The sequence below is a fragment of the Pyxicephalus adspersus genome, chromosome 8 (genome assembly GCF_032062135.1).
Source record: "Pyxicephalus adspersus chromosome 8, UCB_Pads_2.0, whole genome shotgun sequence".
NCBI lineage: Eukaryota > Metazoa > Chordata > Amphibia > Anura > Pyxicephalidae > Pyxicephalus > Pyxicephalus adspersus.
The window spans coordinates 68,559,199-68,574,697 of record NC_092865.1 but is presented as its reverse complement, the minus strand read 5'-3'; the positions used below and the strand labels follow the sequence as shown (position 1 = coordinate 68,574,697).

The 15,499-nt window shown below is 38.0% G+C and overlaps 1 protein-coding gene across 1 annotated transcript in view; it reads left to right on the top strand.

Moving 5' to 3' along the window:
- Nucleotides 1-15,499, top strand: part of STAB1 (stabilin 1) — a gene marked incomplete in the record, with an annotated part of 106,666 nt that overhangs the window by 31,756 nt on the left and 59,411 nt on the right. Inside the window, 12 exon segments of the mRNA XM_072421052.1 lie at nt 274-336; nt 864-977; nt 1,464-1,517; nt 2,797-2,877; nt 3,111-3,269; nt 4,520-4,576; nt 5,960-6,043; nt 8,294-8,380; nt 9,662-9,773; nt 12,809-12,995; nt 13,109-13,202; nt 14,158-14,313. Coding sequence (XP_072277153.1) covers nt 274-336; nt 864-977; nt 1,464-1,517; nt 2,797-2,877; nt 3,111-3,269; nt 4,520-4,576; nt 5,960-6,043; nt 8,294-8,380; nt 9,662-9,773; nt 12,809-12,995; nt 13,109-13,202; nt 14,158-14,313 — 1,248 coding nt within the window.

The window sequence follows — 15,499 nt, the reverse complement described above, 5'->3', positions numbered from 1 at the left end:
ATATATATATATATCACATAATATATCACTAGCATTCTATATACATGATAATATATCATCAGTAGGGATTTTTGAGTATAGAGAGCAATAGAGGATTTCTTTGGTTGTTAAGCAAAAGCTGCTAAGCTTTCCCTGCGGAAGGGCAGAAGACCCCTATGGGAACCCTAAAGTGAATATTCAGGAGATAATTCTCCAGAACTTCAACAGTGAGAAACCTCCACTATTGTATCCTGCACTTTGCTTTATGTAAGATATGTTTGATTGTTTTTACAGATGACCATTGGTGACATGCTTGCAAAACAGGAAAGATTCAGTCGATTTGAAACTTTGTTGGAGGTAAGAGATAACTGCCAAATTGTTTTGGTGATTTCAGGCAACAGATAATAAACTGTTAATATCTACATAATATTGCTACTGTTCGGCAATTGTGTCACCGTAAGAAAATGTATTCTGTTCTTGAGATTTAGAAAGGTTCACACTGGTAAATCCCCCGGGATATGTTGTGCAGCAGAGATAGTCATCAGTTATTTTCCTTTTCTTTTCTTTATTTTTCCACTGCATTCTGGTCTTCTAGCCCCTTTTGCTGCAATAGAATGTAATGGGAGAAATCTCAGAGAGGGCATTGGCATCGTCCCTACCCTTCTCTGGCATCTAAAGGGCATACACAGATCATATCGCAAAACCAAAATCTGACCTCAATTCTAGCTTTCAGTATCAGCAGCAATTGCTATCTGCTAATCTTAAAGTAGTAAAAAGGACAGAGCGACTGACAAGATGCCCTACATTTAACTTTGTTATTACCCCCTACTTTTTAATACTGTAAAAGTTAGGTGCACATACAAAACACATATCTGTATTTGCAGAACTGTGATCTTCCACCAATATTGAATGGACATAAATCCTTCACTGTGTTTGTCCCAAGTAACAAGGCTGTGGATTCCCTAAGAGATGGAAGGTTAATATATCTTTTGACTAAGGTAAGAGTGCTATATAGCTAGTTTATTGTATAACCAAAGACAAAATGTATTCTTTAAATTTGGTTGGTCTTTAAATGTGGTCCCAGGTCAGGGTTAAACAACAGCAAAATATCTTTTATTTCTGGGGGCTGTGTTATTCAGATATCTGCACATACATTCCTGGGTTTCCATTCTCACCACATCACCACACAGTTGGCTTTTTTTTTTTTAATATGGACAAGGGGGGAAATTACTAATGGAATAAGGAAACACCAACATTTTTCTAGCAGACAAAGTATTATACAGGGGGATGACCCCAGGTAAGGTATCTTTGACATGTAAGTAGCCAAATCTGACTCCGCCAACTCCACTAGTATCTAAAATATAATTTTGGTTCTTTAATATTTTGGCAATTTAAAAAATCAGAAGCAATTCATATGGCACTGAATACATCACAGATTAAATTGATCTACTCTTGTTTTCTATCTTTACTTGTTACTTTTTCAGGCTAAACACAAGTTGTTGGAATTGGTCAAATATCACATCTCTTCTGTTGCTTCTGTAAGTATAATACATTAGTGTCTGAAACAATTCTTCATAAAAGTGTATATAAAAAAGATAATTACCTAACTCTGCATGTAGGCAATCACCCTGCTTGTCATATCGTAGCTGGACAGGCTTGAACCAAGAAGAAAGCAATTGAATTAGGAACTTTCCATGGCAGCTATTCAAGTTGTTCTATTTGTTAGTATAACACAGTATGGAGACTGAGCCGAGTTAGAAACCATATATTAGTTCACAATTTTTATATAGAATTGATTTTAATGAGTGTACAGCAGCCAGTTAATCAAAACAGTTTAGATTGCTATTTGTCTTTTAAACTGGTACTCATTTTTTTTTATTATCAACTATGTCTATGGGGTTTTATATCTGGGATATGTTTATTTTCCTGGTGGTTGAACTTGATGGACTTTTGTCTTTTTTCAATTTGACTTACTATGTAACTATGTATTTTTATATAGGTGTCCCATGAGACATTAAAGCCCAACTAAGCTATAAGATTAAATCAAATTTTAGGTGTATGAAAATAAAATATTCCCTTTGTATTTATTTAAAAAGTAGCTATAGTCTAAAGGGTCTATGCTCCCCATGTAGAGGCACTGATCACAGGTCTGACACATTGGCCCTGATTTATTAAAGCTCTCCAAGGCTGGAGAGAATACACTTTCATTAGTGAATTTGGGTGATCCAGCAACCCTGGAATGGATTTCTTAAAAGCAATTTGCTATTTGTTAGCAAATGTTTTCAATCCTGGACCAGAACCGTTCCAGGTTTGCTGGATCACCCAGCTTGACTGCTGAAAGTGTATTCTCTCCAGCCTTGAAGAGCTTTAATAAATCATGCCCATCACCCCAGTCTCTGTGTTACTTTGCATTGCTGTTATACATGCATTACTGCGATGCATTAGTGTAAACCCAGCCTGGAAATATTTATCCAAACTTTCATAAACATATAAACATTATTTTTTCTGTTGTAATATCCAAAGACTTGTATCTATAGGCTGGCTTTCCTCTTTTGCAATGTGTGGCATTGGGTGTTACCATGCATTGCAGTATGGCAGCCCATTAGTTTTGAGTGAGTTACTAACACAACCCAGCCCAACCAAAAACTTTTATTTGGGAATTCAACAAAGAACAGGGGTGTTGTCTTAGTACTCAAGCCCTAACTAGTGTATAGTAACCCAATGTCATTAACTTACTTTTTCAAAATTATAAAACTATTATTAAACTTCAAGGAACTAATAAGTTACTGATTGTGTGATTGTGTTTTTGTTTTTTAGATCACTTTGGACAGATTAATTACAATGCCATATATTCTGACTACCTCAAATGAGATCATAAAGATAAATGTGACTCAAAATGTAAGTAAAGTCATGTCTTGTTTTACTTATTCTTTATTTACTTGCTTGTTTTACTTTAGGAAACACATCTTATATTATAAAAGAGTCAAAATACCTATTGTAATTGATATAGAATGTATATCTATTGTATTAAGTGCTATTTAGCAGGATAATATGAGGTGATATGTGACTGTTTCTGTGTTGTTCATCAGGTCTATTATTTATTCAGAATTATCTTTTTAATCTTTTGCTAGGGAAGAATTCTATTCGGAGACTCTGGAATCCCGCTCATCCATAGCGACATCATTGCTTCTAATGGTGTCATTCACATTCTTGATGGCATTTTATTACCCCCTGGCATTTTGCCAATCCTGCCGGCTAAATGCAATGAAACGGAGGAACAAGTAATACAGGTAATTACATCATTCTAATTTTCAGTGCACACGCTTGAAAAGGCAGAATATAATGCCATAGTATGATGTCTAAATTTTCCTACTGCATAGTGATTTGCTTTACAGCTTTGAATTATGTAATAAGTCTTAGGATGGTAAACAAATCCATAGCCAAACAAAGTGTACCATTCCCTTACAGTCACTAAAAAAAACAACTTGGTACCAAATCTACTAAATATGTCTTGTGAATACATACCATTTTACTACTGCGGTGAACATATGCATGTGTTGCGTATGCGTGCAGGGCCCACGTTAGTGATTCAAAATGATGGTTCATGAAGGCAAATAAAGATTTTTTTACCCCTATTTCAATATAAATATTTAAAATATAAAGGAAAAGTAGCTGTGAAAAAAGCATGGTCTATTGTCATCAGCATTGTGTGGGAGACGTGGGTTTTACATTACTTACTGCTAGACTTAGATCAATCCTTTATAACTATTTACCCATATATTGTAACTATTACAGCTATTATATTAAAGCAATACAGATTCAAACGTTGGGCTCGCTCCCCTTCCACTGCCAGTTTTTCCTACTATTTTTCTTTCCTTTATCTTTCTGGTTGGATTTTGCTCCTACCTTTTCTTCTTTCTCTCTGTCGCCCTTTATTCTTCAATGAAGCTATATGTTCAGAAGGATATTTCAATTTAGCATGGATTCTATGTTTTGCTGAAGAATATCCATAGCCTGTTTTATGGCATCCCATGTGGATTATGTTCAATACAAGTATAACATTCTCATGAGAATGAAGACCTTTACATGTGTTACTTTCCAACATTGTATTTTTGTATGCACTGTACTTTTCCTTATATACCAAATAAGCCGGTGTCAAGTATTGCTCACCAAATTTCTACAATAATTGCCGTTGTCCTCTGTTTTATAACCTTTGCTGTTTCCATTATTTACCCATGAAGTTATTTCTAATCTGTTGAACTGTACTACCTCTAATATATTGTTTGAAAATTCCAATAAAAATATATTAAAACCAACAAAACTGTCAGTTAAACCAATCATCATTTTTGCATGTTCATTTTTTATTGTTCCTCTCTTCTGCAGAAATTGCCGACTATTTAAGTTATATTCTAAACGAGCACTACCTGTATATTAACCACCATGAGGTCAAACCTAAACTATTATTGTGCTGTTAAGTTTCTTGTAGCTTGATATATAACAAAAAAAATTTGATGAATGATTTATTGTTGATTGTTTCTAGGGCCCATGCTCCAGCTGTGACCTTATTGCTCCATGTCCAGATGGTACCAGAGACATGGTAACTGAAGAGATTTATCTTATTTTTGTTTGCTTTCCTAACAGTGTATTAGTGAACATATAAAACCAATGCAACAGAATGAGTCAAAACTAGTCAAAAATACTGTACATGTTCACTGTTATATGTAGAATGAGCAACTTTTCTGACTTGTTAAAGTGATGTTTACCTAAAGTAACTTTTTTATGACTAGTAAAGTTTTAAAAAAAAAATTTCTTCTTTTTTTATTTATTTATTTATTTTTACAAAATTGTATTTTTTTTTCAAAATAACAAAAGACAAGAACAAAGAGAAACATAGCAACATAAATAACATTAGAAGTAAACCATATGGCATATAATGTGAGTTTATACAACCAAAAAAAAAAAAAAAAAGCGATCAGTAACAGAACAAGTCATTACAAATGTCCGTGAGCAGCCTAATAATAAGCTTATAGTGAATCCTTGATAAAGTAACAAAAAAACAAGCAACAATAAGGGGGTCAATAAGGAGGTGAAGAAACGGGGGTTGTGGAAGCATCAAATTAGTTTAGGTAAAGCCTATAGGATACAGGAAGACATCAGTAACTTACTAGAACTTCCCCTAAGGGAAGGAACCGGTACATTGACTGAATATGCAGCTAGGTGATAATAGGTAAGGGTTTCATGGTTCCCAGATTGTTCTGAATTTATAAACGCGCTCATGTATCCTGGATGTAAGGCGTTCCAATAACTGGACATCCTTAATTTGAACATACAGATCTGACCTGTTTAATGTTCAGCGCTGCGTAATATGTTGGCGCTATATAAATCCTGTTTATTAATAATATTAATAATTCCCTGAGTTTCCTTGGAAGGGGAAGTCAATTTCCAATGTCTTGATATAAGGCATTTCATCTCCTCCTAATATATAGATTTGTATAGTACTAAAGGTAGCTCAGTGCTAGTGATCTGCCTTTTTTCTTAACAACCGTGGAGATAACATATTACAGAAGTAGTGTTTTGAGTGAGTCGGCTGACATATAAACACTGTAATAGGAAGCAGTAAAGTTCAACATAAGTAGCACCGCAAATAAGAAAGCTTTTTAGTGAGCATATGGCTCTTCCTATTTTTATATATCATTTCCATATTACGGAGCATCAGGATTTTACCATTGAACTGCACCTGTGCCCAAAACCATGCACAATGAACTATTTAGATATTATGAAGAAGTGGTAAAAGATATTTAATCCTAGCCATCCCCGACATCTCTAGCTGCATGTATTGTAAAGTAATTTGGTTTCAAAGATCACAACAAATACTTTAAAGTCAGATTTCAATGGCTGGATTGATTTGGATGGATGGATTGATTTAGTTTCTTTCTCTACTTTTGTGAGCCTGAAGGAGTTTTTTTTCTTCATTCTGCAGGGTATAATTAATCAATACTGCAACTTTACTGACAAAGGCACTAGTGGAACAGGGTGTTCCAGAAACTGCAGCCGCACAGTTGTGGTAAGTACCAAAATAAACAAAAAATGTAATTATTTTGTAAAAGTTGAATTTCTTTTCACATAAAACCACATTGCTTTCCAAACGGACCTCTGGAAAAAAAAGAACTAAGTCATTTACGCTAACTGACCTGTAAAAAAATGTGACAAGGTGGGTACCCATGAGTAGATCTGTTGCCAATCGTATGCTCAAATGACCAATCAATTTTCTAATTAGTAACTGATTGTTCCAAAGCCCAAAAACACTACATACACCAATGTACTATCTTCTGCTCTTATCATTGTTTTTTTTTTTTTGACAGTAAATGAGTAAAATCTCATTCAGATGTAAATTTGTAATGTAAATTTAAATTATTTAAGCACAATGGGTCTGATTTAATAAAGCTCTCCAAGACTGGAGAAGATAGACTATCATGGGTGAACCTAGGTGATCCAGCAAACCTGAAATAGATTTCTTAAAATCATTTGTTAATATTTGATCAATTCTAGGCTTGATGGGTCACTCAGGTTCCCCCATGATAGCCTGTCTTCTCCAGTCTTGAAAAGCTTTAATAAATCAGGCCTATTATGTACAAGGTACAAAGTACATAATATGCACATTCGACTGATAAGCAATTAAGGAGATGAAAGTTGATTGAAAATAAATCATATGTAGATTTTGATTCAGATCAATTCAGATCCATTCACTTTATCAGACAGAAAATCTGGTTCTTGCATAGATCCTGCAGGGCTGTTCCTGCAGAATAATATTTGATCTGCAGGGTGAAGGCAGGCACCATGTTCTGGAATGCATTCCAGCAGCAAGGTGTAAATAGTTTGTCAGTATTGGAAGCTCTGGGTACCCACAAGAGAGAGCATCCATGGTCTTCCTCTTCCTTCTGGCCATGCAACATATCACATGACTGAAGAAATAAAGGATTTGCACTGAGAACATCTTTCTTTATTAACCCCCATCCCCCTGGAGAGCCTCCACCCTTCCCCCCCAAGCCCCCAAATAAATAGATATCCCTACCATGCTCACTAACCCCACATTACTCCCCAGCCTCTAACAGTTTACACCTCTGCCCCAGCCTTTTACAACCAACACCAGCACCTAGGAGGTTGGGCGGCATTATATGGTCTGGTATGCACTGTGATAAGAAGGGGCATTGTGGGGCCTTAAATTGTTAAAAAGTTAAAGTTGGAACTGTGAGAGGTTTAGTGTCATTATGGGAGTTGTGTGTATTGTAAGAGTCTGGGAAATATTGTAAAGACTGGTGAGACTTCTGAGAGTCCAGGGGCCACTGTAGTATCTTGGGTCAATTGTATAGAGCTGGGGGACCCTGCGTGGGTTGGTGTGCCCCTTGAACCTAAGAGGGCATTGTAGTAAAATGGTTTGAACTATGAAAGTCTAGAGAGCACTGTGGGACTCCTGGGCGGCCCATTGGGGGCTGGTGTAAATTTTGTGAGTCATGGGAGAACTGTGAAAAAAGGTGGGTGGCACTATGAGGGGTTTTGTATAATGTAAGAATCTGGGGAATATTGTAAAGACTTGTGAGAGTTCGGGGGGCACTATGGGCGCTGGTGTAAATTGTAAGAGTCTGGGGAACTCTGTGCAGGTTGGTGTTCCCCAGGAAGCTTGAGGGGCATTGTCTGGGGAATATTGTAAAAACTGGTGAAACTTGTGAGAGTCTAGGGGGAACTGTGAGAGCTTGTGTAAATTGCAAGTGGCTAGGGGACTCTGTGGGGGTTAAGCTTGGGGGGCATTGTAGGAGTATGGTAGGATTTGTGGGAGTCCCCAGGGCTACTGTGAAGGGCTGTGGGCCCTGTGGAGGTTGGAGTGAATTGGAAATGACTGGGGCAATACAGGGGCTGGCATACAGTGTTCAGAAACCTAGATCTTTGCTTTGCACTTAAACCTTTTACTGAATGGCAATCTAAATGACATTGCAAACAGCACCTCAACACATATACAATGGAAATGGACCCACCTGTGCTAAAGCATATATGAACGCATGAAAAGGTGTTTATCCAACCCTTCGCATTTGTTATCCATTCTAAAAATTTACGTACATTGACTCCAAGTTCTCTTCATATCTACAATGCCAAAGAATAATTCTATTAAAAAAAGAGTGCTAAAAATTAATTGAATATATTTATTGGTCTATAGTTGTAACAAACTGGCAGGATTTACACTTTTCAGTTGGTGCCTCTTCAGAGAGCTTTCTCATCATTTAAAACTGTTGTTTGTTGAAGCTAAAAAATTTCGTTTTAGGTAAACGGGTGTTGTCCAGGATTCTTTGGTCCAGATTGCAAACCATGTGCTGGTGGATTCTCTAACCCATGCTATGGACGCGGTAGTGTAAGTTTAGAATATCATTTTATGTTATTTTTTATCAACAAGTACAACAGTAATTACACAGTTACTTTAAAATGTTAGTAAAGTGTACATAAAAGATTGAAATAATATTTTGATATAACGGATGATTAGGATACAATAAAAAAAAATAAGGCCTTCCAATGGATATTATGCAGGGGTAGACATACCAAAATGCAGTGTTTACACCTGCATGAGTGCCACAGGACGACCTCAGCTAACAGGGCCCTACTGTGCAGACTGTTTTGGAATTTTCACTTGCGCAGTAGAACCTAATTTTCTGACTGCCCTACTGCACAGACAGACTCCTGATTTTATGCATGCACAGCAAATCACGATTTCAGACACATACTGCGCTAGCTTTTCATTTTGCGCCTGCGCAGTAGAACCCAATTTTTTGACAGCCCTACTACTTCCATCTTTGGGCTTTTATTTATAAGATGTTACCATTGAAATTCACTTCTGTAAACTGCACCACTGTTTATAATCCTGATCATTCCTGTAAAATCTGAAGAAATTTTCTCTATAAAGGGGCACAGAGGGGCAAGTGAGCAGAGGGAATTTGAAAAGAGGCGCACGACTGGGAGGAAGGGAGAGCAGACCGAGTCAGTGAAAAAAAGTTGGGATCAAAGGGAGTTCAGGGATGGTTTTATGGGTGTGGGATTAAGTAGAGAATATATATAGAGATACAACAGGAAGTGGAGGGGGGGGGCAGAGTTTTAATGGCAAGTGAAAATTTCTCACCCTCCCTTCCTCAAATTCTGAAATTTGTTGGTGGGGTGGTTTGGGGTACTCAAGGGCAGTAAAAGATTGGGAACGATATGAAGTGGAAATGGTTGAAGGTACTATCTGTGGTATGGGTCCTCTGGTGTTAGAAATGTAATATCAAGTGGATGTGGATTTGTGGTAATGGGGTAGTCTGCAGGTAGCTGATATCGTTCTTAAGGCGGTGGTATGCGCAGCTGGGATCCAAAGTATCAGTGTGGCCAGATCCCAAGTTAGGGTGGATAATTTATGACTTGAAGAACCTGCAACCTGAGTAGGGTAGTTTATAAGGTTATTGTATGTTATGTTGTTATCGTTTGTTGTTTTTGTGTAAGTTTATTAGGTATATGGGAATAATGTTATTTAACTTCCAACTGTATATGTAGTAAACGGCCATTCAGGACCGTTATATAAAGAGGGAGGGGTGTTTAAGTGAATAGGGGACATGTGAGTGCATCTGAACTCATCAGTCATGTTCTCTTCTTAATTTCCCCCATACAGTGCAGTGACGGCATTCGTGGGAGCGGAAGGTGTGCTTGCTTTTCAAAGTACAAAGGAATTGCTTGCCACATATGTTCTGACCCAAAAAAACATGGGGATGAATGTGAGGAAGGTGAGGCAAATGGGACTCTTTAATATCTTTTTCAAGTTGTTGATTTATTATTTTGAACAAATAGGTGTTATAAAATACAAAGCTAAAAACTTGTTTTCCCTATCAGGTTATCAGAAATATTCTGTGTTGTTTTGGTGAACTACTTAAATTCCAGTTCTCGAATCCTCCATTATCAAATAATTTTCATATTCTTATATTTTCATTATTATTTTGGTTAATAAACATACCATACTCTGTTTTGGCTGATGATGTGATTGAGGCTATGTTCAGTTTTTTATGGCCTGTAAACACTGGCAAAAGCCTTTGCAAAACATATTTGAAATCAAAAGGAATGGGTCTGCTTTTTGAGCAAGTGTTTGCAGGCCTTTTCAAGTGTTTGTTTAGAAGCTCCATGTAATGCTTGGGTAGGTGTTTATTGGCATTTATGGTAAAAAAAAAAAGGCAGCCAGGTGTTAATAGAAGCAAGGTAGTATAGGAAGCCAGGTGTGAAAGAGAGACATACAAAATGCAGTCAGGTGTTAAAGGTAGCTAGGTACAAAACAGCCAGTTGCAGAAGTCAGCCAGGTACAAATGGCAACCGGGGAACAGGTGTAGGCTCAGGGGAGATAAAGGCAGCTAGGTGGGCAGAAGACAGCCAGGCGTCTTTTATACTCTGTACCCCACCCTAGGGTGTGGGGGCGGACATTATGAGGACTCCTTCATGAAAGGGGGCTTCCAGATTCCATATATGTCCCGCACCCTCACTGGCTAGGTTGTGGGGAAGAGACCCTCTCCCCCAACGATGGCTGTTGCCACCATGGCCAGTGGGTCTGATTTAAAAAATTGCAGGTGGACCACATCATTGGCTATCTGCACATAGCAGGTATGATATGAACCTAATCCCACCACTTGCACCTGCATCTTGCACTTGTACCTGCAATTAACTTTCTTTTGTACCTGGCTCCCTATCTTTCCCCAGCCAAAAGCAAGCTTTTGCATTTGTTTTTTCTTTTTTGAGAGAAACCTGTCCTATAAGCCTAGCTGTGCAGAATAGGCTTCCGGGAGCCGTTAAAAACCATGTGAACAAGCCCTGAGATTGAAGGTATATCTGTATTGATATTTTAGTTATGAGATTTAATAAAAATAGAGCTTTCTGGCATACTGTTCTAAAATTAAAGAAAAAAAAGAGTGTGAGTAGCATCACCCCAGTAAGTTCATGTATTCCTGCTTTTGTAAAAATACATTACATTTCAGGAATTAAAGTTAGGTTCAGACCTGCATAAGGATCAGGTGATTTCTTGCAGCTGGTACCTTGTCAGCCGCTCCGTCATTCACAGGGATGGCTCCTAAAACGGACCTAAACTCACATTTTCAATCTGAGTTTCATTCAGAACCACTCCCACCCAGATTGGTACACAAATGTAGTGTTTTTGTTCTCTTTCCCCTGCAATATGATGCTCATTCTCCAGCACCATCACTGGCTGCTTATGCCAGAGGAGAGGAAGGGTGTCAGCTTAGCTCTTCAGCGGGGGATAATTCATACCTGAATGGTGTCCAAAGAAGGGGGTGACAACATGTATTAGGGGGACAATGGGCTCCCTGTATGGAGGTGACAAGGATAAGGCTGACAATGGGCTCCACAAGGGAGGATAATGGAGTGCCGAGTTTCCCTGGAAGCTAAAGCTGACACTGCGCATGCGCAGCTCATCTTTTTGTCAGGAACATTATTACATAAGGGACATCTTCTGCCCTTTTCTGCAGTAATGACTTGCCTGACCATGCAAACTGAAATTGCAAAATTAGCTCCGCATTAAACGACTAAAAGAAAAAAAAAAAGTTGTATGCCTGGTAAAAAGTGGATGTGTCCAATAAAGTGGTTGTGGATTCACAATGATTGGCTTGTGGTCTTCTATGCTTTGCAGTGTTCTCCTTAGCCGCTTTAAGCCAGGCCTACCACCAAGCACGTTTCAGTAACCATCTGGCTGCTTTTGAGTGGTTACTGAAAAGTTAGGTCACAATACAGGGGCATTGAACATGTGGAGCATTATACAAAGATGATGGAAACATGGGACATACTGAGGAGGTTGCACATCAGAAAGTTGGAACAAATTATAGGGGGTAGTAGAAAGCGGACAGGATTACTGGATTCCTATGGGAAAAACAACTTTGCCAGCACAAATATTCTGCATATTTGAAGCTTAGAGTTGGGAAGACATTTTGTGATTTGATGTTCCAGTATGTGTGTCCCTATTTAGTATAAATTACTATATTATTTTATTTATAGCTGAATGTTAGGGACAGTATGTACTTTCTTTTTTTAGTACACAAGTCGTTGGCCATATTCCATATCCCTTTTCAATAAACTTGATTTGATCTATAAGCCATAACTAAATTTTTGTGTGATAAAAGCATCTGAAATTCTGGAACTGTCCCGTACAATCTGGTACACTTGGAAATTATTAAACAGAAGCTATACCTCATGGTTACACCAGCTGAAACTTTCTCATATTAGAACATTTTCTTCTATTCCTAGCTCTCTGCATTTCCTGCTTTAACACCCATCTGCTAGACTGCTAGCCTAGGGACACCAACAGAAATAAATCCCGATCGCGCAGGGGTGCCCAAACTTTTTTGGCTTGCGAGCTACTTTTAAAATGACCAAGTCAAAATGATCTACCAGCAATAAACTTTAGACTTAGACTTCTGTGCGTGGTAGAGTTTATTTTTGAAAGGCAGGGCTCCGAGATGCCTTTGCAATTCAGCGGTAGATCGCGAACCGCCTGTTGGGCATCCCTGCGATAGTGGTTCCAAATGTTCCTCATACTACCAGCATATTTGTTTTTTGATTGCTGTCTCTACCCCCCTCACTTCTGTTGTTAAATTAAATATGGAGGACGTTGGTAGAATTACCCTGCCTGACATCAGCCAAATACACAGGAATTGAGGAGAATCTCCCAAACACAGGCATGAATTTAAACATTAAATAATATTTAAAATGTAATGTCCACATTAGTTGTCTATGCCTAATACCTACTGTTTTTTGTGGATGCTTCCAGACTGCAGGTGCGTGCACGGAGTGTGCGATAACCGCCCCGGGAGCAGAGGGGTATGTCAGGGTGGACGCTGCAAAGATGGCTACATTGGAGAATTCTGTGATCAGCATTCAGAACCATGCAAATCAGTAAATGCTACACAATTTTGTCATTTGAATGCAGTCTGCGTATCTACTGAGAATACCACCAGGTATATGTGCATTATTGTAATAATATGGAAGCAGCACAAATGGGAACACCATTGGTTGTAACTCTTTGATTCTAATAACATGAGAACTGATAACACTTTTACATATCTTCCAGTTGTCAGTGTAAAAATGGATATGAAGGTGATGGCGCTTTCTGTCAACCTGTAGATGAATGCAGAAAACCAGAACGAGGAGGATGTTCAGAGAATGTGAGTACAAGTTATTGCAAACATGATTTTTATTGTTTAAGACTAAGATTGGCCCCTAAACCCTATATCCTATACATGATGGTTCCAAAGAGCCCCAGGCTGAATAAGCACCATTTCTATGTAAATACTGCTCTGCGATTGTTATAGTACCACTGCCCTTCTGCAATTCTAACAGAACTAAATTAGTTCCAAAACTGTTTTAGGTAAAATGTGTCAGTCATGAAAATAAATAGTCCTAAAGAATCCATTTTTTTCAGCTATGGATGGACACTGAGGACCAGATTTTATTTATGTGCCACCTTAGGGTAAAGTTTCTAGATGATTTTTAAGGAACAATGCCATACCCACTTAACAAAGAAAAATGAAATCCATTAGGATTGGGTGGATGGGGCTGGGTACAGTGAAGACATCCCACCTCCAAAATACCTAAAAATAAGGGCTGAAAAGTGAATCAAGCTTAGGTAGGCGACCTAAATCTGCTATTCATATGTAGATTTTGTACAATCCCTATCATATGGACAGTGAAAGTGGATTACATAGTACTTTGTTTCATGGCAATTGTATTTTATTTTTCTGTTCACGGGTATTCTATTCTATTCTCGCATTCAAGGTTTTGGATAGTTGGGAATGAGACTTTATCGATTTGCTTGAGCACTGTCCTCTGATGAAATTTAAATTAGAACTGTTCAGCAGAGACACATACATAGTGCTAGATCGGTGGTCTCTTGCTTATGGTAAAGACACTTGGACAGTGGATTTAGGAGAGTAAATCTTAATTAATAAAGAATGATTTAAAAAAAAAAGGGCAAGATGAGATAAAAGGAGTTGGGAGTGGCAGGTTGGTTAATATTTGCCTGGAGAATGGCTTTATTTATAAGTGTATCTAACAGTTTTTGATCTCAACAGAGCATATATATGAAAACAGTGATTTATCACCATTACATGATTCTTGCAGGCAATTTGCATCAATTACCCCACAGGAATCGTGTGTCGTTGTAATCCAGGCTGGAGTGGTGATGGGATAGAATGTGTACCTATTGACAACTGTGCCTTGGAAGATAGAGGAGGCTGCCATGTTAATGCTGATTGTCAATTTACCCAGCCTGGCAAGGTAACTAATGTGCTCATCAAGTGAATATTCAAGTGAAAAGTAGTAAAGTAGAAAAAGAAAGAACAGCTGGGAATTTTCTGTGGCTCAAAATGTGATTATACAAGATATATACAAATAATAAAACAAATGAATATTGTGTGTGAACAGAGACCACGTGCTTCACCCTCAATATTTCAGAGGGTGAAATGGGCTGTACTATACAAATTACAACTGTCAAATATTAGGAGAATTTTCTGGCAAAACTGGATCCCGAGACCCGACGCGTTTCACCCAGAAAATGTGTACCTGTTTCTTGGTTAATAATTGATAATTATATGTTTTATATATAATATCTTACAACATTCTGCTCTCAGCTATACTCTTGTATGCTCTTGTTCCATCTGGGTCTGTAAAAAGCATCATGTGCAGCAATGAAAGCTTATTGGTGCAATGCAATTTATTCTAAAAATAATTCTAAAAACAATGCAATTTAGGGGAAAGTATTAATTTGCTGAAAAGAGTAGTTGATTCATAAAGCAAACTTCCAGAGGTATTGGGTAAAGTAACAGTGAATTAAATATATTTGGGACAAACTTAGATCTTTTTCAGGAAAAATGGTAAAAATATAGGGAAAAAAATTAGCAAACTCAAAGGACCACTTGGTCCAATGTTCTCCCCAGCCCCTTTTAGCTGGGCGCACCACCCGGCACATTTCGGTAACCACTCGGCTGTTTTTGGGTGGTTACAGAACAGTTGGGTCATAATACAGGCGCTGCCACCCGCCTAAAATTTCTTCCCACCCAGCTTAAAAAAATTTCTGAGTTGAGCACTGTGGTCTTTGTTTTGCATGCCTTTTAAGTTGGACTTGATTTCAGTCTCCTGCAGTGCCTGTGCAGCAGGACTGGAGTGTGAGAAACAATTAGCAAAAGGACACAATCTTCTGACAAGGAACATGCTGATGGAAGGTGAAAACAGAGAAATTAGCTTATCAGTGTGCTGCTTCACCTTTTACTGTCCAGTCACAGGCTGGAGCAGGTAAGGGGTGATTCAGGGTCAATTGATGTGAGGTATAATATGCTAACCATCAGACTGAGAACTTTTTGGGGCATATAAAGTACTAAAGGTGAAATTACTTGATTAATGGTGCATATTGCAGAAAAAGCTTTAGATGTGTTACTTTATCTTTTTATGTGTTAATTAATTTTTA